Consider the following 27593-nt stretch of genomic DNA (forward strand, 5'->3'; position numbering starts at 1 on the left):
TATGGGGATAGTAGGGAAGATGGGGAGAAAGGATTGGCGCCTCACTCCAGCCTGGCCTTGAGCTGCAGAGAAATGCTGCACAGGGAAGAGGGTGGGGAATGAAAAGGAAAAGATGATTGCATTGTGTAAATCACCTGGCCATTGTGTGTAAGCTCCTGTTCCACCTCTTGGGGAGGAAAGAGGGTCAGGGAGGGGCAGTGGCAGTGATTGGGAGCAGGAAGAGAGACCAAAATCTCCTTATCTCAAACCAATGAGAGGGACACAGCCAAGGTCTGTGGAATACCGGTGTGGAACTGGAGAGGGCTGTTCTCTCCATCTCGTCCCACGAGGACAGAGAGGCATTGAATCACAGCAGAGGAAATACGTCCTCACACAGTGCCTGGACTGTGGGACTCATTTTCACAGGAAGAGACTGAAGCCAAGAATTAGGAGCAGGCAAAGCGACCGGTTGTTCTTCCTAGCACAGGGAGCAGCAGAGCTGGGAGTTAACACTAATGAGCATTGAGTCAGGAAATGGGTTGGTGAGGAAAAACAGTGGGGATTGAGAGAACCCTGATGGGGACAGAGCTGCTCTCTCTGTTCCTGGGAAGGCTTTTTAGACCTTTCTCTGCTTTCCCTGGAGATGGGACTTGGCTGGATGGGGTAGGACCGAGATGGGTTGCTCTCTGGATTCAGTTCCTTTCTTATGGTCCTACAGGGCCCAAGTCCATATGCTGACTCCTTTCTTTCTTCTGCCTTCTCCAGGGTCCGGGTCCGCTACCAGAAGAGGCAGAAGTTGCAGTTTGAAACAAAGCTGGGGATGAATTCTCCATTTTAACCCCTCTGAGCTCGAGTTCTCTGGAGCCAGGGCCACACAGCCACAGCCTGCACTGAGAGTGGCTGCTCCAAAGGCTCGGGGAGCTTTCCCTCACACATGCAAACCAGACAGCTCCCTGCCAAACTACATCAGCACCTTCCAGGGGTCCCAGGCAGGGCACTGCTAGCAGGATCCCCCAGGTATGCAGCCCTTCCCCAGCCTGCTTGGGCACTCCCAAGGGAGCCTGCAAGCTCCAGTGGCTGTTAAGGCTGCTCTTCCTTTATTTATTTATTACTAGAGGTTTCTGTTAGTAGCATGGTGATGCTGAAATGAAGTGACTCCTTCCTTCTGTGTGAGCAGATGGGTTTCTTGGAGCTGGCAGGGGAATCTGGGGCCAGCATAGGGCTGCTGAAGCAAGAGATCTCTATTGAAACCCATTTTGGTTTCTCATCTCCACGTGCTCTCCTGGATGATGTGTATGCATGTCCTCACCCACCTCCCTGTGTCCTGGGGCAAAGGAGCCCTCTCTCTTGCAGCTCCAGGGGTGCTGGGTGCCAGGTGAGGACTGGAGCTCACATTCCCAATGGGACACGGGGAAGGGTCTCTAGCAGGGTGCTGGGAAAGCCTCTGCCATGGCCAGGCTGTGCCAGGCCTGCCCTCTAGCGTTGTTGCTGTAGCCATATGCCGGCTGCTGAGTGCTTCAAGGCAGGGCTTTAGGAAAAGCTGTCCACGTTTGACCCTAGTGATCTGGTGCAGAGGGAGGCTGTGAGGGCAGCTCTGCCGGCCTGCAGGGGGGCAGCATGGCTCAGCTTCCTCCAGCCTTGTTGAACCAGCTCTTACCTGCTTTAGCAAGGCCCAGAGCAGTTTACAACCATGATCCTTCTTGTGATTCACAGTGCTGATTTGCTTCAGTAAAATGCCTGCTTGAGAAGGCCACAGCTAGAGAGAAAATCTGAGCCCTGCCTATCCTGCCATGGAGGGAGGGCAATGTCTTTCCAGGCAGGATACCTGCATCTAGCAGTTGTGGCTAACGTGGAGCTGGTGGACACCCTCTTTCCCAGTTCTGGCACTGTGCTACATCCCCTGCTTGCTCTTCAAGGCACAGGGAAACATCCCTCATCATATCTTTCTGTGATAGGGGTTGGAGGTCTCCCCCTCCATGCTGCTGCCTTCAGACCTGTTCCCTGTTTTTCTGGAGGTCTGTTATTCATTTCACTGGGAGAAGCCTGTTCCTGAGGGCTGCTGCAAACCATGGTTTGCCCCAGCATGGCACACATGCTCTTGAACTCTGGCCAGACCCCAGTTATACTGGGAACACTGGTGCCATTGTGGTTTGACAGTTGAGGGCCACACAGGAGCACACAGATTTGGCTACCAGACTTGTTTCAGCCCATGGAGATACTGTCTTCCTAGTGCTAAAAACTGTCTAAAGCTGGTAGATCCTGGCACTGGTTTTGCTCCCACTATTAACACTACAGTCTAAAGCTGATACTTCTCCTTTTTGGCTAACAAATGGATGCTGGTTCTTCCCTGGCAGGCAGGGAGCTGACTGGGATCCCCCAGACTCTGCTCTGCTGCTCCACTCCGTCTTCCTTACATTTCAGCATAACCAGAGAGCATGCACACTACTGTGTGTCTCTAAGCAATACCCTTCTCCCTGCTGGGGGTCTGGTAGGAGAGCAAAGGGGGTACAGCCAGCCTCTGAGCTCTGGGGACATGAAGGATGCTGGAGGAGGCTATTGGGGTGTTGAGAGGATTGGACCCTGTTCCTGTGGTTGGAGAGAGGATGTTTAGGTTCCATGCTGCAGGCAGGGCTGGGATAGGGAGCCAGCAGCTCATGCTTCCATGCTGCTCTCCTGCAGTGCAGCAGCACCAGGCCACCCCTGCTTGCAAGGGGGTTCTGCTCAGCTCTGCCAGCCAGGCTGAACTCTGCCTTCACTCCTCTGGGGACTGCAGAGCTCCTGGCTCAGGGAGAACAAGCTGCATCGTTCTCAGGCTCACTGAACTCACTGAACACCAGTTCCAGGTGCTACCCTGGCACCTGAGAGATCAGCTTTGCTCCCCTATGCCAGGCTCAGCTCAGATACAGTCTCCTCTATGGCCAGGCTGAGCTGGAGTCAGAGCCACCACGAAGCTGCTCCCTGCAGAACAACCCCTCCAAACCCTTAGCTCTTGCCCTGTGCCACTGTTGTAGGTGATAACAGGCAGCAGATACCGGTGCTTCCTCCTGCCTACACCTTCCTCTAGGGGAGGCACCTCCATGCTTTCCTTCTCTGGGTGATCACAAATGTTTTCCTGCACCCTCCTTCCCCTGTTAGACTTGGAGGGAGCCAAGGCCTATGAATGAAGCCTTTTGGATGCAATTGCCAATGCCCCCCTTCCCTCCACCACTGAGGTACCCGAGGGTCAGGGTACGCAGCTTCAGAAAGAAGTTTCCTACATCAAAATGTTTTTAAATGGTGTATATTTTATATTAAAATTTTTGGGATGTATGTACAAATATTTGTATTAAAACTTGTAAATTGTATTCAAAAAAAAACAGGCAAGAAACTCAGACCTACACACATCCAGTGTATGAATGGCAATAAATGAGTGAGCTGGATAACACACAGTGAGAGTGGGAATGAGTTTGCACCCAGCAAAGCAAGGAGGTAGAAGTGTGTATGACTGCTCTGAGTTACCTGTTGCAGGGACACGGCCTGAGGGAGCTGGATGCTCCTGGGACCTGATCCTGGCACTTTCTGCTCAGCTTCAGGCAAATCTCCAGCTCTGAATGCCTCTTCCTGCAGAGTAACACTCACTTACCTCATGGTCTGCTGGATCCCAGGCACTGCTTTGGCTGGTGGCACCGTGTGAAGCCCTCTGGATGGAAGGTTGGGATGAGCTGGAACAGGCACTGGGAGCACCAGAGAACAGCGGTGTGGTGAGATGGGGCAGCCTGGGCTTCTTGTTCCTGAGCAAAGCAGGACCTGGTGGCACTGTGGCTTACTCCTTGGGTGCCTGAGGCTTCAGATGTGCCCAGAGCAGGGCAGGAGAAGGTCATGTTGGTCCCTGCACTCTCACCATGGTGGTAAGACCCCAGCTGAACACTAACCTTGTTGGAGGTAGCAGTGGGACTATCACCAGGGGAGCTTATCAGAGGAAACCCCAGTCTTAAGGTCTCCAAGGTCAGGATGAAGCTGATCCTCAATGAACTTCAGAGTAGGTGTGATTTGACATGAAGGACACACAACTAGGCAGAGCTATCAAAAGGGTAAAATATGCCCCACTGTTTAATAGCATTTAATCTTACTGCATGTTAGTGGAAAACAAAACACATGATTAACACAAACAGAGCAGATGGTTTAGAATCTGTTGTCAGTATGGTAATTACACGGGCTATTTTTTCCCCTCACTGCCTTGCTGCACGGAGCAGCTGGGGTCAGTTAGTCCCACTTGCAGTGTACATAACTTACACACCATACAGTAGCTTCAAAATAGAGATCTAGAGCTTCAAAAATAGGCATTCTTCTGCAAAAATCAAATGGTTCAATTCCCTTATTGACAACGAGAGCAGCGTGGTGCTGCCCTCAGGTGGCTCAGACAGCGACAGCTCCACGCCAGTGTCCTCATCCCTGACCCTAGAGTCCAAGGCTTGCAGTTCTGGTTAGTAAATATATAGAATAAATCACATTTAAAATATATACATTGGCCTTTAGAAAAAAAAACCACGAACATTTACAGTTTATCAACCCTGGGAAAAGAAAGAACTGGGCTTGTCCCAGGTTGACTCGAGTAAAAATCAGTTTCAAAAGGTTTCCACAAACCTTCTCATAAAGTGCCACTGGTTGTAGCTATTTACAACCAGTCGGGTCTGTGGTGTAGCACTCGCCTGTCACATACGGGCATTTAAATACATCAATCAGAGCAACCAGCTAGCCAGGAGAGAGCGGTCTCATCCGCCTCCAACTGACCTCAAGTCCCAGCCAACGAGAGGGTTTCTGTTTTTCCAAAGGGAATATTTTGTCCTTGCTCCTGCTTTCCAGCAGTTAAACCCCTCAGGAATGTCCAGGCAGGCTCTGCTCTCTGCAAGGGGACAAGGGGCTGCACAGTTCCAATGCAGTCTCAACTCCCAAAAGGACTGGGAAGCAACTGCCTCTTGAGCCACCTTCTCCCATTCCAGTTTGGTTTTGTGTCAGTGATCATTTTAAAAGAAGGGGGATATGTAGATTATTCTTTTCCCTTTGTCAGGAATTTCTGTAGCAAATGGCACTTGAGTACAATCTTAGCTTCCCTTGTGGTGCTCGGATGCTTTCACTTGCTTGGCATGCCGAGCGCAAGCCAAGTTCAGGGCTCTTGGACATATTTAGACATGCACTACTGAACAGATCCCGCTGGAGAAATCCATCTTCCAGCGATGCCGCCGTTCCTCCTGCTTGGATGCGGGGAGCTACTGCTGCTGCTCCCTGACCACATCCAGCCTGCACACACGGTAGCTGCTGCTGAGCCGAATGCACCCGGTGCCTGTGGGGGTCACCCCTCCTGCTGCAAGGAAGCGTCCCAAACACTGCTCCTGTTCAACAGTGCTCCCAGTGGAGTTAGTGCCAGCAGGGAGGGGAGTGGGAAAAGGGACCGATTTCTCCCCAAATAAGGGATAGAGAGGGGAAAAAAATGGGGAAAAAAAGCACTAACCACGCTGCTACTTCCCCCTGGGAGCACCAGGCTGCTGGTTTCATAGGCACAGTGTCTGCAGAGGGCAGCTCCCTTTAGCAGCATGATCCCAAAGCACAAGCCTTCGGGCGCTGCCATCACCATCCTCCTCTCTCTGGGCAAGGGGCAGCCAGAACTCCCCGTCCGGCAGGGCCGTGGCGGAGCATCCACTGCTTCCCATGCTCGAGGGCTGCGAGGGTCCCGCAGGAGGGATTTCCATCCCCTTGGATTACACGCTGCCTGACGCTGATGCGTTTGGAAAAGCAGCAAAGCAGAAAAGGTTCCTTCTCGCTCTGCGAGCTGCCAAACTGCGACAAACCCCGTCTCCTTTGAGCTGCTGTCAGGCCCTGCCGGGGTGGGATCTGCTCAGGGAACAGCCAGCCCAGTGCCGGCTGCCCGGGGAGGTTTCTCCTCTGACACATTGTTGGCACGGGATAAATAATAAGAGGCAGGACTCAACAATGCAGCGGGGAAACAGAAAGGTCCCTTGTGGAGGCTCCTCGGCTTCTCCGTGGCCTCCAGGACCTCCCTGCGCAGCCCCCCGGGGCTCTCCTCCCGTTGCCAGTCTGGTGGGAAATGCCTGACCCCCTCGGAAGCGAGCCCGCAGCCGCGCTGGCACGTGTGATATGGAGCCAGGGGCGAGCAAGGAGGGGCAGCAGCGTTCCCAGAGCAGGGCAAAGTGTGGGGATGAGGCGGCTGGAGAGACCTGGAGGCACCTCAGTGCTGGATCTGCTCTTCCCCATCACAAGGGAGCGGCCGGAGGCAGGGAGGGGAAGGAGGGAGCCTCAGTCCAGCATCGCATCCAGCTGGTCGGCCAGGTCATCAAACATGTTGCTGATGTCTTCCAGGATGTTCTTGGCTGAGTGCACGGCCCCGGGGTGGCTGGGGAGGAAAGGGAGAGAGATCAAAACACAGCCCAAAGGCTTTGAGTGCTGATGGGGAAGGGTTGACCACGCTGGACCCGATGGTACATCCCTTGCACATGTACATCCCTTCACCTGCCACCACCCGGAACTTCCCATGGACTCAATGGTACATCCCTTGTACACGTACATCCCTTCACCTGCCACCATCAGGGACTTCCCATGGACCCGATGGTACATCCCTTCACCTGCCATCCCCAGGGACTTCCCATGGACCCGATGGTACATCCCTTGTACAGGTACATCCCTTCACCTGCCATCGCCAGGGACTTCCCATGGACCCGATGGTACATCCCTTGTACACGTACATCCCTTCACCTGCCACCACCAGGAACTTCCCATGGACCCGATGGTACATCCCTTGTACACGTACATCCCTTCACCTGCCACCACCAGGAACTTCCCATGGACCCGATGGTACATCCCTTGTACACGTACATCCCTTCACCTGCCATCCCCAGGGACTTCCCATGGACCCGATGGTACATCCCTTGCACATGTACATCCCTTCACCTGCCATGGCCAGGGACTTCCCATGGACCCGATGGTACATCCCTTGTACACGTACATCCCTTCACCTGCCACCATCAGGGACTTCCCATGGACCCGATGGTACATCCCTTCACCTGCCATCCCCAGGGACTTCCCATGGACCCGATGGTACATCCCTTGCACATGTACATCCCTTCACCTGCCATGGCCAGGGACTTCCCATGGACCCGATGGTACATCCCTTGTACACGTACATCCCTTCACCTGCCACCATCAGGGACTTCCCATGGACCCGATGGTACATCCCTTGTACACGTACATCCCTTCACCTGCCATCCCCAGGGACTTCCCATGGACCCGATGGTACATCCCTTGTACACGTACATCCCTTCACCTGCCATCCCCAGGGACTTCCCATGGACCTGATGTTACATCCCTTGTACAGGTACATCCCTTCACCTTGCCCTCACTGGGGGCTTCCCAATCCCCCTTGAGGGCCCATCCCCAGCATCTCCCTCACCTCTCCACCTCCTCCTTTGTGATCTTCTTCTCTGCCGCCTGCACCGCAGAAGCCAGGGTGCAGTTGGTCTGCTCCAGCCGCTGCTGCGCCAGCTGCCCCGGGGCTGATGCCGATGGCTTCACCGACACCTTGCTGCCCGCCTCCAGTGCCCCGGCACCGGCCAGGGACCCGATCACATCCGGCACCGCCTCAGTGCCCGCCCAAGGAGCCACGGCGTGGCGGGAGGGCTGCAGGACCTGCTGGTAGATAGTCTTGGGCCCGGAGAACACGAGCTTGGTGGATGCTACTGAGGTGTGCTTGGCAGGGACATCTGCAAAGGAAGGGGACCCATGGCGTACAATGGCACGCATCCTCCTCACCTCCTGTACCAACCCAGGAGGAAGCATCCTGTCCCACTCCCACCTCTCACATACCTGAAGCAGGCGTCCTCACCACAGCAGTGCCGAGCAGCTCCGTGGGGCTGGGGGCTTTGGTGGGGCTCGGTGCCTTCTTGATCCCCTTCTCCAGAGACAAGATGCTTTTCTCTATCTCAGCAATCCTGAACTCCACGCTGTCATCATCAAACGCATCCCCAGCCAGCCCAGCCCGCGGTGCTGGCGCGGCGGGACCGGCGATGCTCACTGCCTGCGCCTGGGCGTACTGGGGCATACTGGGGCTGGTGGGTGCCTCGGGCTGCCCGGCCATGCTGAACGCCTTCAGCACCGCCTGCAGCGGCTCCCGCTCCCGGAACCGGGGCCGGCGCTTCACTGTGTCCGACTCGGTGAGGTTGAACTCCAGCACTGGCGGCTCCTTGGTGACAGTGGGGGCCACCACCGGCTCCTTCCCAGTGGAGCAGGGGGGCTCTGCTGGCTGGGAGCTGGGCTCTGCGTCCAGCACGGCTGCATCAGCCTTGGGGTGCCCGGTGGGCTTTGGCCGCTGTTTGATGGTCAAGTTGCCTTCCTCTGCAAAGGGGATGCACTCGCTGGAGCTGTTCTGGGAGGATGAGGAGGACACCTCTGGCTTGGTCTCCTCCTCCGTGTCTGAGCAGGCATCCTCCCGCCCTCCCTGTGCGACCACCTCTGTCATGGGAGCGCTGGGCTCGCTGAATGTCCGTCTCCGTGGCTTGCTGCTCTCAAAGGGGTCCCTGCCAGCATCGGAAAGCACGGTGCTGCTGCTGTCACCGCCGTTATAGGGCTCGCCATCCACATCTCCCCTGGGGACGCAGTCCTGAGCCACATGCAGCGGCTTTGGGGCCAGGAGGGGCTTGGGCGGACTTGGTGTCCCCTCCAGCGCAGCCGCCAGGCTCTTCACTGTCCTGCTGCGGCCGCTGTCACCCGCATCGGGCACGGCCTGGGGGTCTGTGGGCTGCCGCTGGGGCTCGGGGGGCTGCTCGCTGTCTGCGAGGGCGCTGGACACGGAGCTGAGGCGCTTGGGAGGCGGCGGGGGGGGACCCTTGCGCTTGGCCCGGATGGCGAAGGACTGGCTGCGGGTCACCTTGCTCTCTGCCTGCACACAGGAACGGGGCATCTGGCTGCGCCCCGGCCGCCGCGTCAGCGTGGCGTAGGAGCCCAGCGTGCTGGTGGGAGCCCCGTCCTCCTCCTCGTGCTCCCCGTCCGACAGCGCGTAGCGGTTCAGGCTGTGCGAGCGCTTCTTGTGCTTGAAGCCTTCGCCCCCATTGTGCTGCTCCCCGTGCAGCCAAGCACCGGGGGCTGCCCCTGCGGTGGGACACGTGGAGGGCGGCTCCGTGGGGCCGCACTGGCTGTGCAGGTAGGAGAAGGCTTTTTGGGCTGAGGTCTGCAGGCTGCTCTTCTGTCCCGAGGAGAAGGGATGCACCAGGGTCTTAGGCTGCTCCGCTCCAAGGAGGGAAGGGACCGTCGGGGACTTCAATGAGACGTGGGGGTACATGAAGACATACGGGGCTGCCGCCTTGCTGGGTGTCTGGGGAGGAGTACAAGGGGTGACCGCCGGTGTCCCGCTGCCTTTCTGAGCCGCCGGGCGGGTGTACTGCTCCGTGCCCTCGGGCAGGTTCCTCTCCTTGAGCGGGCTGCCCCCGCCACCATTGGCAAAGCCATTGAGCCCCTCGGGGGAGACGAGCTTCCCATAGGGCTCAGGACCGGGCAGCCCCGGCAGGCTGGCCGGGCTCTCCTTGCTGCGGGGGGGTGCGCAGGACTGCCCGCTGCTGCTGCTGCTGCTCTCGCCGCTGCCCAGGCTCTCCTGCGAGGGGCTGGAGAGGTGCCGGGACAGGACGTGGTCCTGCGAGTGCCCCGAGCCCCGCGAGCGCACCCCGATGCTCTCCTGGCTCCGGGACATGCCCTGGCTGCTCTTGATGCCGAGGGTGTCGTGGCAGCTGTTGGACATGGCTGTCTGCAGCTCGTAGCTGAGCTCACTGTCCTGGAACGTCGTCATTCTGGGGGTGTGCGGGGACTGGCACTCGCCGTTCTCCAGCGACTCGATGGTGACGATGTCCAGGGCACCGGGCACTTTGCGCCTTGCCAGGGTCGCTTCTGCTTGGTTGAGGCTTTTGCGGAGGTCTCGGAGCTTCTTGACGGCCAACATGATCTTCTTCTGGTGGCCTGCAGGAAGGTTGCAATGGGAAAGGGGTGTTGGGTCGGTTCTGGCCCCTGTGGCCTTTGTTTCCTGGCCAAGAGGTCACACCACAAACAGGGGCAAAGGCCTCCGGGTTATCCAAACACTGCCTTTGGGAGGAGACAAACTACGGCCAGTGTCTTCATGGCTCCAGCCTGCCAAGGGAGTCCTTAGGGACAGCCAAGGACTGCCCCTTCCGAGTGCTCAGGACAGGCCTGCACCTCCCAGCCCGAGGAAGAATGGGGTGTGGGGACCTGGGTGGGAAGCTTGGCTGCCCTGGCCATGGCGGCAGGGACTCACCCAGCTTGTTGATGCCGATCTCCTGCAGATCCTCCCACGTCAGGTCCGTGACGATGGTGATGGAGTCGTAACCATTGCTCACCAGCTTTTTGTGGTACTGGGGCAGCCCGATGGCGCTGAGCCAGTCCATCAGGTCAGCCTGTGAAAGAGCACAGAGATGCTGCTGTGAGCAGAGGCATGGGCAGCTCCTTCATCCATCCCTTGACCTGGAGGCTGCATTAGGGTCTGATTGCATTAACACAGCCTCTATGTACCTACAGACCCCAGTCCTGTGCTGGGGTAAAAGCGCTCCCAGACCTGGGACAAGAGGGTGCTGGACCCAAGCCCCGGCACCAGGACTCACCGGGATGTAGTTGGGCAGCCACTCGGTGATGCTGAGCTGCCCGATCTCGGTGGAGATCTTCTTCCTGTGGCCTGGCTTGGTCACCCCGATGGCGGTGAGATCCTACCGTGAGCAGAGCAGGGCAGCGGTCAGCAGTGGTACCCACTGCAGCAGCCTGGGAGGTGGGGAAGGACCCCACTTACCTCTGGGGTCATGCGGCTGATGGTGGGGACATCGTAGCCGGCGTTGAGGAAGTTGGCGGTGTAGGATTCCAGCTGGAACTCGCTCAGCCAGTTGTAAATGGCTTCTGCATCCTGGGGAGAGGACAGGGCAAAGGACAGCCCATGATGCAGGGGCTGCAAGGACCTGGGTGCTCCAGGAAAGAGCTCCTTGGGTGCTCCAGACCCATCCCCTGTGTCCCCAGTGCAGTGAGAACTGGGCTGAGACCCCCAGCTGTGGCCCTCACACCCAGCACACCAGGTCCCCAGTTACCTTCCCCTCGAGGAGCTGCTCAGGACGCAGGAACTGGTGGGAGAAGACCCTGTCTCCGGGGGGGCAGCTGCCAGGGGGCTGGTGGGTCTGGGTCCCTGGCACAGAGGAGACAGGGGAGCTGTTATGGGGGTACCTGAGCAGCGAGCAACCCCCAGGGCTGGGGGCAGAGCTGTGCCCAAGGCCCCATGGAGCTGGGACACCCCTCACCTGCTGTGGGGGTCAACTGCCCATTACGTGGCTCTGATCCCAAGTGGTGTTGCTGGAGGTCGTCACCAGTGGAGGGCAGGGGCTGGGAGAGAGGAGAGGGATGGAACAGGGAGGCCCTGTTGCACCCTCATGAGCAGAGCTGGGTCCCCAACACTGAGCACAGCTCCAACCAGTTAAGGGCTGGGGCTCCAGCCCTGGGGGAGCAGGGACTGGTGCCTACCCTGGCGTTCTCGATGAGGATGCTGGTGCTCTGCCCGTTGGTGCCCTCGGTGCTCTGGCCGCTGCCGGCGCTGCGGATGCTGCCGATGCTGCCCTCGCTGCCCACACTGTTCCTGTCTCCTGCTGCTCGGGGCATCAGGGAGTGATCAGGGTCAGGGCTCACACAGGACACACAGGTCCCAGCAGGGACCCGTGTGCCAGCACACTGATACCCCTAAAATCAGCCTCCCACAAGACCCCTGCAGCCACTGACGATGCATCGGTCCCTCCTCCCTCCCGGCACACACAACACAGACAGGGCAACCAGGGCTGGCAAGGGACACACAAATGGACACGGGGACACAGCCTGGGACACAAGGAGGGAAGGGGCTGCTCTATGGGCTCCCCTACACTCCCTTTCCATGTGCCTGCTCCCTCTCACATGGGAGGTGGAAGGAGAGCATCCCCCTCCATGTCCCCCTGCGCGGGCAGGGCTGGGAAGAGGGGAAGGTCCCCGGCTGCACCCTGACCTGAGCTCTCAGGGCCCGGGGCCGTCCGGCTTAGGGTGAGGTGCCCATAGGCTGGGGCGCTGGGGGCTGCCTGCTGAGGACACTCGTCGGGGAGGTGCTGCAGGCCGCCGGGGGGGGCCGGGAGCGCCGCAGGGGGGCCCTGGCGCTGGTGTGCGGGTGGCACGCGGGGCACAACCATGCCTGCAGGCAAAGACAAAACACGCGCGGTCAGAGCTCGTGCGGGAGGTGCGAGCCTCAACCCCAAACACAGCCCCTGCACCCACCCCAGTCCTTCTCTGCACCCCACCATGGGCTGTGGGGACCTGTCCTAGGGGAGGTGCGGGGGGGGGGCACACAGAGGGCTGTGCCTGGCTGTAGGATGGACACTGACCTGTTCTCTTGCTGATGACTTCAGCGATGGACGGGGGGAAGTACCCGACCCGATCGGTGCCTTTCTGGGAGTCATGGATGTGCCCCTTCCATCGCCCATCTGGATGCTGCTCCAGGACCTGCCGCAAGGATGAGAGGGATGGGGTTGGTACCTGGGGGCTATGCTGGAGCAGGGGGACAGGGAGCAGGGAGCAGACTCACTGTGATGACATCTCCTGCCCGGACATTGAGAGCGGTTGGGTCGTGGAGGTTCCAAAAGTCCTTCAAAGCTCGGACCTTCAGGATTCCTGATGCCTCTGAAGACAAGGGACAGGGGGAAGAAAGAAGGTGCCAGAGCACAGGGAGGAAAGAGAAAGCAGGGGGAGAAAACAGGAACGAGGAGAGAAGAAAACATTAATACTCGATCCCTGGTCACTGCCCATAGGGACGACTGGGGCATGTATCACACAGGACCAGGATGCTGAGGCTCACAGCCAGGCTGGTTTGGGTGCTCAGGAGGAACACTGGGAGCCCCACGGGGAAGAAGCCCCTCTCAGTGCCGGCCCCACCTCACCTCTCAGCAGCTGCTTGATGTCCTTGCTGGCGTGCGAGGTGGTGAACTGGTTCACGATGTCCAGCGCCGTCTGGTTGTAGGTGTTCCTGATGTTCACATCCACACCGCCCTGCCCACGAGGGGACGTGGTCACGGCCAGACCCCACGGGAGATGGAGGGGCCGAGGGGAAGGGGATGGTGGCTGCCGCCACCGCGCTCACCTCCAGCAGCAGCCGCACCACCTCGGTCTTGCCGTAGAGCGCGGCCTCGTGCAGGGCTGTGCCCGTCTTTGTCTGCTTGTTGATCTCGATCCCGGCCTTCAGCAGCTGCCTGGTGGGAAGCAGGGAGAGGGATGAAGAGCAGGACACGGGCGCCAGGGCCAGCCTGGGGACAGCCCCTTGCACCGCCGAGGCTCTGGGGATGAGGAACCGAGGAGGGTTTGGGAGGAAGCAGGACTGAAGCCGTGATGGGTTTCTGCAGGACAGGGCAGTGCCCAGGCTGGGGGGGGGCTGTTACCTGATGATCTCCTTGTGCCCGTTCTTGGCTGCCAAGTGCAGGGGGGTGGTGTAGTTGGGGTCAGTGGCATCCTTGGACTGCCCCTCCAGGAGGGCGACGCACAAGTGGCTGTTCAGCAGCAGCTGGGCCACCTACACAGGCCACAGATCGAACAGTGGGGTGCAGGTACCCCCACCTGCACCCTCCCAGCATGGGGCTCATCCCTGGGGCCAGCCTTCTGCTCCCCATCCCTCTGCTCCCCTCCATCTGCAGCCCCAGGGCTTGGCTGGTGCTGGCTGGTCCTTGGCATGGCCCCACTGTCGTGAGAGGCCATAAAGGTCACAAGCACCAGAAATAGTCTTCCCATAATCGGGCTTTTCAGACCAAGCCCTAAAAAGCTCCAGTCTCTCCAAGCCCAGAGCGACATTCAGCGTCTCAGGGCAGCCCAGGGGCACAGAGGAGTTATTTTTACTGCCCTGTTTATAGCTGCAGACATTATAGATACTCCAAAGATGGAAATATCCCCCTGCTCCCCTCCCCAGTGGGGTATGGGACAGTCTGGCTGGATGAGCTCCAGCCCAGCCCGATGGTGTGGTGCTGCCTGGGTTGGGGTCTCCCAGAGCACAGGGTGGCCCTGTCCTCACAAGCCATGCCAGGACCTGGAGCTGGGTGCTCATGGCTTGTGGGGACCAGCCAGCAAAGCCTATCTGAGCTCAAACAGGAACCAGGAGCGAGGACTCCCCACTTCCCTCCCAGCCCCATGCTGCCCTGTGTGAGGTCAGGAACAAAACCTGCAGCTCCCAGGTTCAGGATCCAGCCTTATCCAGGCAGATGCTGCCTGCTGGGCGCTGAGGCTTGTGGAAGAGAGAAAGCACAACCAGACCTAGTGCTTTGCTCCCATAGGAGCCAAAGAGCTTCAGAGACGTGCCCAGTGCAGGGCAGAGCCCCCAGCACTCACCTTCAGGCGCCCGAACTCGCAGGCCAGGTCCAGGGGGGTTTTCTTTGCCTTGTTGATGAGGCAGGGGTTGGACTGGTGCTGCAGCAGCATCTCCGACTGCGGCAAGGAACGTGGTACAGGAGCTCAGCATCATCCCACACTATGGGGCTCACCCCTTGCATGATGGGGTTCACCCCAGAGGGTGTGTGGGGTGCTGGGCTCTCACTTACCACCTCGTAGTGGCCGTACTGTGCCGAGAGGTGCAGCGGGATCTGCCCATCCAGCGAGGCCATGTTGACGGAGGCAGCGGCTCGCAGCAGCACCCGCACGGGCTCCACGCGCCCCTGCCACGCTGCATAGTGCAGGGGCCGCATCCCTGCAGGAAATGGGGCTCAGCAGGGATGGATGAGGCCCCCAGCCCTGCTCAGGGTGTTCCGGGGCCATGGGGCTGTGCCAGGGGGTCGGGGTCACCCCTTACCATTGCTGTCCTTGATGTCGACGGTGGCCTGTGCCTCCAGCAGCAGCGAGATGAGGTCCAGGCTGCCGCCCAGGGCTGCGTGGTGCAGTGCTGAGAACCTGTGACACAAGGCAGAGCTCAGCCCAGCTCCATCCCCACCACGCTGTCCCTACAGCCCCTGCCTGCACAGGGACATGGGGCTGGTCACTGCCTGGTCATGGCCACATCCCTCCTAATTCCCTGCTCCCGGTGCCTCAGTTTCCCTATAGCAAAGCAGATAAATCCCTTCGTGCTGTCCAAGCCCCAGGGCTCAGCAAGGGATGCAGGGACCTTGTGCACCCCGACACCACAGCAAGAAGTGTCCCTCAGCCCCCAGACAGGCAGGATGGATAGAGATGCACCTCCTCTCTCTGCAGCACAGCCACACTGCTCACAGCACCCAGCAAACACAGCGGCACAGCAGCCACTGCTGCTCCCTCACCATGCCAGCAGGGATGCCGGGAGCCCACGGCACAGTGTGGGAGGCCGCTGGTAATGAAAGAGCCCTGTGTCTTGGGGCTGTGAAAGGGGCCTGTCTGCCCAGGGCTCCCCCTGTGCTGCCACGTGAAGGGCCAAGGCCAAGCAAAGGGTCCCTGCACTGCTGGGGATTAGCCCATGTGCTGCTCCAAGGGGTGTGAGGGGCTTCCAGGCAGAGCCAGCCTGGGAATCCAACGTGCTCAGCCCTGTGCTGGGGACACAGCTCAGCTACCATGGCTCCCTCCTCCCGAGCCATGGTCCCAGAGCATCCCCACATCCCTACGGGTGATGCAGGAGGGATGCGAACCCCAGCAGGGATGCTCCTCCTTTCAGTGCAGCCACCGTGTCCCTGAGCTCTGCCTTGAAGTGAGAATGTGGGAGGCACAAAACACCCCCAGCCAACCTTGCAGGGATCCCTGTGGGGCCAGCTCTGCCCCAGAGGCAGCTCCAGCAGCCCACGTTCACCTGCCCCATCATCTCTAACCCACAAGCAAGGTGACACCAAGGACACCATCATCCGTGTGGCTCTCCCATGCACAGCTCTCACCTCCCTGCCATCCCCTTCCTGCATCCCATGTGCTGCCCATGCCCTCTCTGATGGGGAACCCTCTGCCCTTGTTCCCATCAGCAGCCCTCCAGGAGCCCTGTGCCCTATCAGAACCAGATCATTGCTTCTATTATTACATTTTTTCCCTATTAAGCTCCATTTGCACAGTGCTATTTTCAGACAGAACCATCCTGCACATTCTCAACCCCTCACTGCCCTTCAGGGCTCATCACGGACACCTCCTCCTCCTCCTCCAGAGCCCTCAAACAGAAAACCTGTAGGAATTAGGTACAACAGCAGCACAGGTCAGAGCTAATCCAATAAGAACACCACACTGATTTATTTTATGGCCCTTTGTGGTTTCTTTAACTTTCAGTACCCATCTTATTAAGTGCTTGGATTCTGGAAGTGATGAGCTACACAAATATGCTGTGGTCACTTGGCAACCTCAGCTTGTCCCCCTCTAACCCCCCCCAGATGAAGGGATTTTCCTCTTGGGACATTAAACACAGGCACAAGCACGTGCAGGCACTGCTTCAACCAGCACTGAAGACATGGGTCACTGGCTGGACACCCTGTGATCCCTTTTCACCCCCACCCCTATGGAAGGGGACACGAGCTTTATTTTGCTGGATGGATCGAGCACAGCCCTTAGCTCCAGCAGGCGCTGGGTCTGCCTCTACAGGGCTTGCCCTGGCTTTGGGATGCTGCTGTGTCCCCCGTGCCTCAGCAGCTTTCTGATACCCAGAGCTGCAGAACCGACTGGATACAGGGAAGAACAACCCCCCCCTGCCCCATGCCGGCAGCAGCACCCAGCACCCTGCCAGGGGAGCACTCACCCGTCCGCATCCTGGTAGTTCACATTGAGGCGCTTGGCAGACCCCAGGAGCTCTGCAGAGAGAAGAGGTGAAGGTGAGGGCAGGAGGCAGCCCCCAGCACCCTGTGTGACCCCATCCCGCAGCCGCACCGACCTCCCGGCGCACAGAACAGCGCCTGCCCCATCCCGGCGGTCTCTGCCCTCCTCTCACTCCATCTTCACATCCACGAACCCCCAATGGGCTGACCCAGCCCAAGCTCAGACCCTTTCCTCCTTCATCCTTCCTGCTCCATCTCTGTGCACCCCCGGGACGGGCCAGACCCCGCAGCTCCTGTCACCCCTGCTCGGTGGGACCGTGCTTCCCTCCCTTTTATAGGCAGAAACACCCCAAAACTGCTGAGTGGGGCCATTCCGCTCCCCACTCACCCTCTGTGCCCATCCCTGCTGCCAAGGCCTGGCCCACAGAGCACATGGCTGGCATTTTATGGCCGAAGCCTCAGTGAATGTGAGGATTGTGCCAGCCCGGGTATCCCTGTGTCCCCCCCATCGCTCCCCATTGGGGACCACTGAGCCGCAGAGGATGCTCACCCCACACAGCCTCACACTCTCCCGCTCCCCCCGATGGCTCCTTCCCGCAATTAATTCGAATGAATTCCTTCCTCCCACACGGAGAGGACGTTTCATTCTCCACCGAGGGGTTGAGAACGGATTAACATCCCTGGAATTCATCCGCCAAGTCAAAAGGGAAAGAAAGGGGAAGGGATGCGGGGGGCACGGAATGCCGCCGCTCCTCCTCTGCCCCACGGCCGGGCCAGGGAGGATTAACTGCTTTGAAAAGTTCCTTTGCTGTTTCCTAGGGAAAATCAAAGCCTGAGAGCCAGGCTTGGAGTGCTCCAACCCCACTAAAACATAGCGGGGTCCTGGGGAAGGAGTCCCTTTCCTTGCAGCTGGACGCAGATCCTCAGAGATCCGCAGCTCTCTTTTCCTCCTCTCCCGAGGTCTCTCCCCACCTCGCATGGCAGATCCCATACAAAGCCATACTCTGCTGTATGGCCCCTCTGCCGGAAGGCAGGGTTGAAGAGGGGGCCGGCCCATTCCTCATGCAAATGGTAATTAAAGGAAACCAAGGGATGCTGTGGTCCTTACTGCAATCTGTGCTGTTTTGTAAACAGCCTCATTAGTGCAGAATGGGCTTGGAGTGGCTGCCGGTGAAGGACTCGTGACTCCTCACCACAGCTGAGGGGATCAGGATGGGATCACCCTAATTACCCCTTCCAGAGTGGCAGCCAGCGGCTCCACCAACCCGAAAGCTCTTCCAAAGCCACATCCCATTGTGGGACTGTTCCCATCAGCTGGAAACTGCCTGAGCTGGGAAACAGGGGTGAGGAGGAGGAAGAGAGGGCCTTAGCCACTGCAGAGGGGCAGAGCCTGCACTGTGCTAGGAGGAGAAGGGCTGGATGGATATTCCCACTGTGCACATCCGAAAGAGGCTGAAACATCCCACAGCCCCCCCCAGGCTGGCTCTGGAGTTGAGCAATGCCCATTATTTGAATAGCACAAGCTCTCCCTAAATCCCATCCCGAACCACCTCCTGCAATGGCACTGGGGTGGCTGGTGGGGTCCAGTAAGCGGGGCTGGGATGCAGTGGGTGCCCCAGGACACAGGGGGTGTCCCTGTTGGCTCCCCAGCCCCAGGAGGCAGCTGTCAGCATCTGCACAGCAGTGTCTGTGTCTTTGCCCCTTTCCAAGCAGCATTCCTCAGATTAGTTCCCTGCCCAGCAAGGCTGGGACACAGGGCAAGACAATGCAGACCATGGACAGCATGGGTGGATGGGAAAGCAGCAGGTCCCCAAAAGCAGAAAGGGTTCATCCCCAGCTACAAACTGGAAACAAACCCCTGGGAAGGGGAAGGGTTTCCCTGCATCCCTCTTCCTCTTTCCACCCATGTGCTCCTTTTGACCACTTTCCCCATTTTTTTCCCCATTTCTTCAGCACCTTCTCCTCCTGTTGGTGTCCCGGCAGCTCCAGGCTCCATGGCCCTCCTCAACCAGATGTTTTGGGGCACAGCATTCCCAATCCCACAGCCCTCCCAGACTGGTTTGGAGATGCACCTCCAGTCGGGACACCCTAGAGCCAGGCAGGGAAAGGGCTGCAGGGCTGGGGCTGATCCAGACCCTTCCCATCCCAGGCACATCATCACCTCCTGTGTGTTTGCAGCAGGCTGGGAGCACCCATGGGCCTGATCCACAAACCCCCGCTCCCTGCCAGGATCACATTCACATCCCAGGAAGACGAACACAGGAAAACACAGATTTGGTGCCAAAATGCAAAAAGCCCTTGAAGTGGATGGTTCCAGGAGCGTGGCATCCCAAGGGTTAACTCCAGCTGCGGGCTCCCCAACATGCCCCCTCCGAGGGGTCCCATCGGGCTCCCATCCCGCTCCAATCCCTGCTCCAGCACCTGCCCAGGCAGGATGAGGCTCGGCAGCGCGGGGCCGGCGCTGAGCGAGGCCTCGAGGGAGGCAGAGAGCTTCTGTGCAGCGCGGGGCTGCCAAGAGCAGCGCCGGGAACTGCTCACACGTGTGCGGGGCTGGGAAAGCAGCGCGGCCGCCAGCGGGACCCGCACCCTCGGCCATGGGATCATGGAAGAACCGGGCTGGGAAAGAGCCTCAAGCTCATCCAGTCCAACCGTTCCCAGCACTGCCGAGGCCACCCCTAACCCATGGCACTGAGGCCCCGTCTCCACGCTGTGTGAACACTTGCAGGGATGGTGACTCCAGCCCTGCCCTGTTCCAATGCCTGAGCACCCTCTGGGGCAGGAATTGTTCCTCAGCTCCATCTAAACCTGCCCTGGTGCAGCTTGAGGCCGTTTCCTCTTGTCCCATCCCTTGTTCCTTGGGAGCAGAGCCCAGCCCCTCCTGGCTCCATCCTCCTCTCAGGCGCTTGTAGGGAGCCATCAGGTCCCTCCTGAGCCTTCTCTTCTCCACACTGAACCCCCCAGGTCCCTCAGCCGTTCCCCATCACACTTGGGCTCCAGGCCCTGCACCAGCTCCATTCCCTTCTCTGGCTCCAGCACCTCAATGTCTCTCTTGTAGCGATGGGCCCATAACTCAACCATGGCAAAGTGCCAGCCCGTGGCCATTTGAATCCTCACTGGTGGAGGAGCCAGGATGGCACAGCCCCGCATGGCATATCCCCAGCCAGCCCCTGCGCTGTGCCCTGTGCCTCAGTTTCCCCATGGGTCCAGGCTGCACCCCCTGTTGTACTGCCCGCTGGGCTGAGCTCATCATGGGATGCAGGGGGCACCCGTGGAGCCGCCGGCCAGGGCAGGCTCCTCACCCGTGCCGCTGGCACCCGGCCCGGCACCAACCCCTATTTACCCCCCCCGGGCGCTCACCCGGCGCCGGCTGTGCCGGCTGCGTGGAGCCAGGCGTGTCTCTGCCCGGCCAGCACCCGGTGCCAGCGCAGCGGGTACGGCATCGGCATCGCCCCTGCCCCTCACCGCACAGCTCGGCCCCGGCGGCTTCTCCCTGAGGTGCTGGAAACGGACACGATCCCTCCGCAGAGCTGGCCTGGATTTGGCTCCCAAGCATCCTGTCTGTCCCCCCCCCACAAAGCACCCCTTGGAGACTCCTGCCCTGGCTCCCCCAGGGAGAGTCAGGCTCCAGAAAGCGCTGCTTTAGCTGTGACCCCCCCCCGGGTTTTGTCCGATCACTGTGGTCTGCGCTCTTCCACTTCAAGCCTTTGTGGAGAGCACAGATTCATAACTGGAGACACCTCCTTGCCAGTCCCACCTCTCTGCTGGGCCTCTGTCACAGGCCCTCATCCCTTCCCCTTGTCTTCCCATGGCATTCCTACACTGCTGGCTGCAAGTATCCCCATGCCCTGAGCCCCCCCGCACTGCAGGTCTGAGCATCCCTGCATCACGGGCATCCCTCAATATCCATCCTGAGTGTCCCTGCGCCATGAGCATCCCTGCACTGCCAGCCACAGCATCCCTCAACATCCAGCCTGTGTGTCCCCACACAGCGAGCATCCCTGCACTACCAGCCACGGTTACCCTGCATGGAGGGATGCTCTGTCTGGGCACTGCAGGAACAGCATCCTTTTGCCCTGTGTGGTGGGAGAAGGCCCATGTGCTCCAGACACACCAAATGCCCTCTTGGACAAACAAAAGCCATGCAGGGACTCTCACCCCTAATCCTGCAGAGCACCAACCATCTCCCCCTCCGGGGGCTGGAGGTGGCAGCCTCACCCGACCTGCCCTGCCTGGCCTGGGGTGGCCCTGCCCCACACACAGTGGGTTCATGCTGGGCTCTATGGACGCTTGATGTCTCACCCAAAACTGAGACCCAAAGAGGTGACGTCTTCTGTAGGAATCTCCCTTCCTGTCGCCCCTGCATCCACAGGCACGTCCGCTGCGGCCACCCACACCCGGCTCCTCCTGGAAAACCGGCTGCTTCGGATGCAGTTTCCCAGTAGGCTCGGAGGAGATTCACCCGCTCCGATAGGGAAGGAGCTCAGCCACAGCGGTGTGAAGAAACTCAACCAAAGTCGCCCAGCAAGCTTAGGATGGAGGCTGGGTGAGAGCCAAGAGCTTCTGACCCTACCATAGCCAGAGCCCAGCGCTGTGCTCAGCTCCCTGGGCATGCAGGGCTCCCCTGCTTCCCCTGTGACTATGGGTGCTGCTGGGTGGGATACGTGGACAAGCACCCATCCCTGCATCCAGATGTTCAGCTGGCTGCAGTGCTTTCCTGCCTGCAAATGGCCTGTCCTGGGGTTCGATGCTTCACAGCACCCCTGTGAATGGGATCCCCACCAACGCTGACAAACAGGTCCTCCACCAAGCCAGGCACTGCGGGGTGGGTCCAACTGGGGCAAAGCCACTGGGTTAACTGGCAGGAAAAGGGAGGCTGCAATCAGGGAGGCAGACTCCCATCAACACAGGGCAAACTGCAGTCACTGGAGAGCATGATGCGCTAGAGAACTCTATCCTTCCCTGCACCATTTCTGGCAACTGCTTCAGGATAACTGGCATCTTCACCCCTGAGAAACCTTCCAAACCCAGTGGGACCCGGCCAGAGCCCTGCCTGCTTTGACACTGCACGACGGCTACTGCACCCAAGCCCCGCTCCCAGTTTCGGGAGCCTGGATCCAGCTGGAATAACCCCATCAGGAGCTGAACTCCTGGCAGCTCCGCACAGCATCCCGAGGGCTGGACACAGCATCCCTGCACTGTGAGCATCCCCACTCCAAAACACACACTGCTCGTCTCTCACCTCAACAGCCTCCACCATTAACCCTTGGCTTGAGCCCCAATTGTTAGGGCTTACAGCCATGCAGAGCCCAAGTCGTTCCTGCCACCAAGCTGTCTCTGTTGACAGCATGTCTGAGTCTCCTCTGGCAGCTCTGCCTCCCTCCTCAGCTGGGCCTTCTCCTTCTTAAAGCTTTCCTACCCTGTAATGTGTTCAGATACGATGGATGATGGTGAAGACAAGAGATGGCAAAGGACAGGTGGTATTTGAGAGGTCCAAGGCATCTTCCTCCCTGCGCTAGGGACCCATGACAGGCGAAGGGGACATGGCAGCAGGACCATGGAGTCAACTGGGGGCCTTTTTCCTTCTCTGGGAAAGGCTGGGAGCCTTTTTCCCAGAGAAAATCCAACAATTAGGTTTCTTAAAGAGGCTGGCAGCAGGAAGGGCAGCATCCCTGCACAGCACTGACACAGAGCGCTCAGCCCCAGCCCAGCCGCACCGGGACCCCCAGCCAGACCCCCAGTTTCCCCCCGCTGCTTCCATCCCAAGAAAAGCAGGAAAAAACAGGCAGCTCGTTCAAAGGGAAGGCTCCCAGAACAATGAAAGGAAAACAGAATCGGAAACCCCATCCCCATCCACGCAGCTGGGAAGAAGGTGCAGCTTTTGCCTCTCACCCCCAAGGTTTGACGGCCACATGGAGGAGGCAAATGCTAAGGAGAGGAAACAGCATCATAAGAGTCCTTTGGGGCTGGATTCATCCCTTGAGAATCCAAACACATGCTCCTGCTTTGAGACCCCCAGAAGCTCATGGGGTGATGAATGGTGCTCGCTCCCCTTCTCCCCAGTAATGTGGGGGTTCACACTCCTTTGCGCCCCAGCCCCGCTCCCCTGGCAAGGGGCAGCAGTAACACCCCTTCCCCATGGAAATGCATCCCCCAGCCCCGGCCAGGATGGGAAGAGCTGGGAAAGGCTTCGGGTGTGTGGAGCCGGGCGGCTCCTTCATTGATGCAAAGGCTCCTTTCCCAGCTGGCCGGGGAAACGCGTTACCGGGAGGTGAAGTCACCGTCCCTGCTGGGACCTGGCTATTCCGCTCTCCAGGATATGAACTCAGAGGAGCTGTATTTGCCCAGGGAAGAGGTGGAGCCTTTTCCATTTCCCCCATCCTTCCGAAAGGACAGGACACCTCCCGAGCGGGAAGAGATGGGGCGATAGCGGTGGGGGCCAGTGGCCAAGTGTGAGCTCTGCCTGCGCCCACAGTGCATCACTGGGTACACCCTGGGGCCAGAGCCACCCATGGGCTGCAGGACACGGTGACCAGCAGAGCAGTTTGTCCAGCATTAACACACCTCAGTTCAGGTTCAGCTGGTTCCATACTGGTCCCAACTGGGAGCCAGGAAAGGGGCTGCAGGGCTCCAGTGCTCCCCAGGTACCCAGGCAAAAGGGTTCTGCACCTACAGATGCCCTCTGCATCCTCGCTGATGTGATGCCAAGCCAACAGTGCATTAATATAATCCTTGGAGGATGCGCAACAGAGGGATGAGGGCAGAAATAACACAAAAGGGACTTAGAGAGATTAGGAGAACAAACCCAGGCAGATCCAACCTGGGAAAACTGCAGACTGCAGCATCTGGGGAAAAATAATCCAACCGGCACACGGTCAATGGGAGGAAGAAAGAGGGGAAGCAGGATGCAGGGGGACGGTGAGAGCAACGTGAGTATGGGCACAGAGGGAGCTGCCAGCCAGGAAAAGGGGGGATGCTGCTTCCTGGGGTACCATCTCCCATCGCATCCCCAGGGGCATGGACATGGTATGGGCTCACAGGGGCCAGGAGAGGCAGCAGGAGCCAGCAGTTAAGGGCTTGCCTTGCACGGGAAGATTAGGGCAGGTCAGTGAGTCTGGATTTGCTGAGCAACAGTTAATTAGGGAGGGCGGGCAGGGACGCAGCAACCCACCTACACCTGCAGGGTTGGACGCTCAGGAGCAGCACGTAGCTATTTATTTGATGGTTCTAAGGAGGCCCAGATAAAAACTAGAGCAGCCAGGAGCAGCCACCAAAACCCTGCGAGCCCAAGGGAGTGAAAAGAGCATCCAGCCCTCAGCTGTAGTTTGGGTGGCAGCAGCAAACCATGCAGCTCCCAGGGGCAAGTGATGCTGGAGAACAGGGCTGCTGCAAACCTATGGTGCTCTGTCCCCATCAGCCCCAGCCTGGCACAGGGCACCCAGGAGCTGCTCCAGCCGGTATGGCCGGTGCTCAAAGCACACAGGGATGCGGCGGCGGCTGGAAATCCTGCACCATCCTCCCCGTTTGGCCCCGGGGAAGCTGCTGCCGTGTACCTGGAGCTGCCGGGGCGGACGGAGCGGCTGTCCCCACCCTGGCTGCTCTAATCTGGGCACGGCACACACAGGATGGGAGGGGAGGCAGTGCGAGGTCACCCAGCAGGTCCATGGTTCAAGTGCTGTCGCTCCTTCCTGAGCAGCCGGGAACTGACCCTTCCTAAAGCCACCCCCCCATCACCAGCCCATGGGCAATGAGCAGCCGAGGGCGAGCCTCAGACCTGCTGCTGGGGGTTAAAAATACCTTGCAGATGCCTTTCCTCCACTGTGACCCCGCAGCCGGTGCTGCTGCCAGCACAGGGACAGGCCACTGGGGTCCCCTGGGACACACACACAGCCCGACCTGTGCAGGGACGGGGCAGACACTGCCTGGGGACTGGGTTTTCCTCCCTAGGACCCAAGGATTTCTGCTCCTGGGCGGGTGCTGCTGCTACACTCTATTGCTAAACCGAAGCGAGAGGCTCTTTGCTTCCTACAGCTTCCAGCAAATGATGCATGGGCTATCCAGCTCCATCTGAACTCATCCCAGCTGCTTGAGCAAACTGGTTCCTTCCCACAAGGACAGAAACAAATCATGGCCTCTGGCTCCTGCTGGTCCCCAGGGATGTTGGATGGGTGACTGCTCCACAGATGCTGTGGCACTGCAGCCATTCATAGCACCTGCATTGGGAAAGATCAAGAGGATCTCGCCCAGCAAGGGCTGCTCGGTGCTCCCAAGCTACAAGGGATGAGAAGGATCCCTCTCCATATCTCTTGGTGATGGCAAGGGTGCAGAGCACATCCATCTATCCTTGCTGCTCCCATCCCCTGCACAAGGTTGCCTACCAAAGCAAGTGGGAAGTGCCTGGCTGCTCCACACTGCTGTCAATGGGAAGGGGAGAGGGATGAGTCCATCCCAAGCAGACATGGGCCAAGCTCCCTTCAGCCTGAGCAAGACAAACCAGTGTCTGGTCTCAGCTCTATCACACCTTGCACCACCATGCGTGGCCCCATGTGGAAGCAGCAATCTCTTACATGCACTTAACAGTCGGTGATGCTGCATGTCCTGGGAGCAGCATCTCCCCATCCCCATGGCAGAAAGAGGACCCCACACCAGGACCCTGTGCCCATCCTGTTGTCCCTGTGGGGGCCTCAGTGGCTGCTGAGCTATTCCTGGCACCGCGTTCCTGCCCCCGTCCCCTTGTCCCAGCTGCTCCGGGGCCGGCACTGGGTTCCTCCCATCACCCAGCCCGGATGCCGGAGCCCGCCAGCAGCTGCTTGGGGACCAGCTGGGGACAAGGACAACGCAGAGCAGCCCCGTCCCCACCACGTACCATGGGAGGGACAAGGGCTGATTTGCAGCAAGGGCAATCAGAATACAACCGGGTGGTTGGATCTGACGACCCCCAGGCCATGGGCTTCCCATGCAGGGTCAGAAAAGGTGGTTTGGGGCAGCACCAACACCGCTGAATCCCGAAGTAACAGACCCACCTTAGCACTGGGGCTGAACTGAGTCAGGGGCTGCACCCCTGGCCCCCCATCAAACCAAGGTCATACCCAGGCTCCCGCAGGGACCCCTCCACCAGGTTATCCCCCTCCCTCCACCCCATCCCCTGCCTCGGCGCTCCCCACATCCCAGCCCGGCCGCGGGCGGTGGGATGCAAGCCAAGGCCTGCCCGCTCCCTGGACCCCTGCCGGGAACCTGATCTGTTTACGCCTCTCCAGCACCACGGGTGCGTGTCAGGAACGGCCCCGGCAAGCCCGGCTTGGCGGCGGAGGCAGGACGTGGGAGCTGAGCATGGAAACCCCCCCCAACGCCCCTCAGCATCCCGGGGTGCTGGTGAGGATGAGGGGGTGCACAGGGGGAAGAAGGGTGCCCCCCACCTCCCTTGGCTCCTTATCATAGGCAAAGGCACCCTTCTTGCACCGTGCCACCCCAGTGCCCTCTACCCCAGCCAGGGAATCATGGTGGGATGCTCCATTCCCAAACCTTGCCAGCAAACGGCTTTCCAAGCTGTGCCAGTGCTGCTGGGAAAGCCCTAGGAGAGCAAAGCAGCCCTTCCTGGCCAACGAGGCGCTGGATTTGCAAGCACATGGCTGGACACACGCTGGGGCTGATGGGCACGTGCTGATCCCCATCCCAGCACCTGGGTTGATCCCGGATGGGGCACCCACCTGCACTGCTCCTCAGAGATGTTTATCCAGGTATTTGGAGCAGGATGCATGGGACAGAGCAGAGCCATCACTCTGGGGGCTCAGGTCAGGACCCCACCGTGTCTCCACACCAGGTTTGGGGTGGAAGTAACAGAGAAGCAGCTCCAGGATGTCCATATGCAGCCCAGCACATGCTGCTATATATAACCAGTGGGACAGATGCTCTAACACAGGGGGCTGCCTGTGCCCAGCACCACCAAGGAGGACGCAGATCAGGATCAGAGGGAGCTCTTCTGTCTGTGCAGCACCCTCTTCCCATGCAAGGAGGAGTGTTTCCCTTCTTTCTGACCCAGGATTAGGGGATGTTCATTCAGGGAAGCCAGGAGGGCTCCTGCAACCTGCGTCAGCCCGACAAAACCAAACCAGAAGTGTTTCAGGCTGACCAGAGCATCCCGGGCTGCAGTCCAATACAACCCCCACTGCCATGGCTGTGCTGGCCCCCATGCAGCTGGCTGGGCTCACCATGCACCCACATACCCCATGTAGTCAACGATGAGCCACCGGGGAGGATCTGAGCCCTTTCAGAGCCTGCTGAGACAAGTGGTGAGGCTGGCGAGGTCCCCGAGAGGCCACCACGCTGTGAGCTGGGTGTGCTGCCCAGGGGGAAAGGACACCAATGGATGGGGAAGTTCCATGCGGCTCCCAATCCACCGCCTCCCTACTGCTGTTCGCACCCAATTTGTCTCCAGCTGGAAAACCCCCTTCAGGCTCACCCGCACCCATCCTGGCACAGAAACAAGACGATGCCTCAAAGATGGGCTGCTCGAGGTGGGGGAGCGGGGGCTGAGCACCAGCCAGACCCTGGCACCGATGATGCGACGGAGCAAGAGTGAAGCTGATGGCAGAGCCCGAGCCAGCCCTGCCATTGGGGTACCTCCGTGCCGGGCTCCCCAGCTCCTTCCCAAGCAGACATCCTTACACAACGTGCCTGCCCACGGCCGTGTTACGAAATCCCGGGAGTTTTCACCCCTCACGGCACAGCCGCCCACCGGGGTCACTGATCCAGGCTCTGGCTCCTGGGATAGCATCCATGGGATGCCGGGATGAGGGTCCGGGCTCGGCGGCAGCGCCAGGGGCTGCGTGCTCTGTGCACAGCCTTGGCTGGGTC

At 59.4% G+C, this 27593-nt stretch overlaps 2 protein-coding genes across 2 annotated transcripts in view; one reads left to right on the forward strand and one right to left on the reverse strand.

The window, feature by feature from the left end:
* Positions 1–3296, forward strand: part of TMEM94 (transmembrane protein 94) — a 50399-nt gene extending 47103 nt beyond the window's left edge. The window contains exon 33 of the mRNA XM_062639852.1: positions 745–3296. Within this exon, the coding sequence (XP_062495836.1) occupies positions 745–817 (73 nt within the window). The 3' untranslated portion in view covers positions 818–3296. The remainder of the gene's footprint in view (positions 1–744) is intronic.
* A 743-nt stretch (positions 3297–4039) lies between these two features.
* CASKIN2 (CASK interacting protein 2) overlaps positions 4040–27593 on the reverse strand; it is a 32540-nt gene continuing 8986 nt past the window's right edge. Inside the window, exons 3-21 of the mRNA XM_062639829.1 lie at positions 16727–16778; positions 14846–14943; positions 14598–14743; positions 14389–14484; positions 13452–13582; positions 13157–13265; positions 12957–13065; positions 12605–12699; positions 12405–12522; positions 12035–12214; positions 11527–11648; positions 11307–11388; positions 11100–11194; positions 10811–10921; positions 10629–10730; positions 10286–10424; positions 7834–9972; positions 7421–7730; positions 4040–6367 (exon numbers count right to left, since the gene is read on the reverse strand). Of these exons, the coding sequence (XP_062495813.1) occupies positions 6271–6367; positions 7421–7730; positions 7834–9972; positions 10286–10424; positions 10629–10730; positions 10811–10921; positions 11100–11194; positions 11307–11388; positions 11527–11648; positions 12035–12214; positions 12405–12522; positions 12605–12699; positions 12957–13065; positions 13157–13265; positions 13452–13582; positions 14389–14484; positions 14598–14743; positions 14846–14943; positions 16727–16778 (4331 nt within the window). The 3' untranslated portion in view covers positions 4040–6270. The remainder of the gene's footprint in view (positions 6368–7420; positions 7731–7833; positions 9973–10285; positions 10425–10628; positions 10731–10810; positions 10922–11099; positions 11195–11306; positions 11389–11526; positions 11649–12034; positions 12215–12404; positions 12523–12604; positions 12700–12956; positions 13066–13156; positions 13266–13451; positions 13583–14388; positions 14485–14597; positions 14744–14845; positions 14944–16726; positions 16779–27593) is intronic.

The sequence above is a fragment of the Pezoporus occidentalis genome, unplaced genomic scaffold (genome assembly GCF_034315485.1).
Source record: "Pezoporus occidentalis ecotype Australia unplaced genomic scaffold, CSIRO_AGI_Poc_V1 ctg62, whole genome shotgun sequence".
NCBI lineage: Eukaryota > Metazoa > Chordata > Aves > Psittaciformes > Psittacidae > Pezoporus > Pezoporus occidentalis.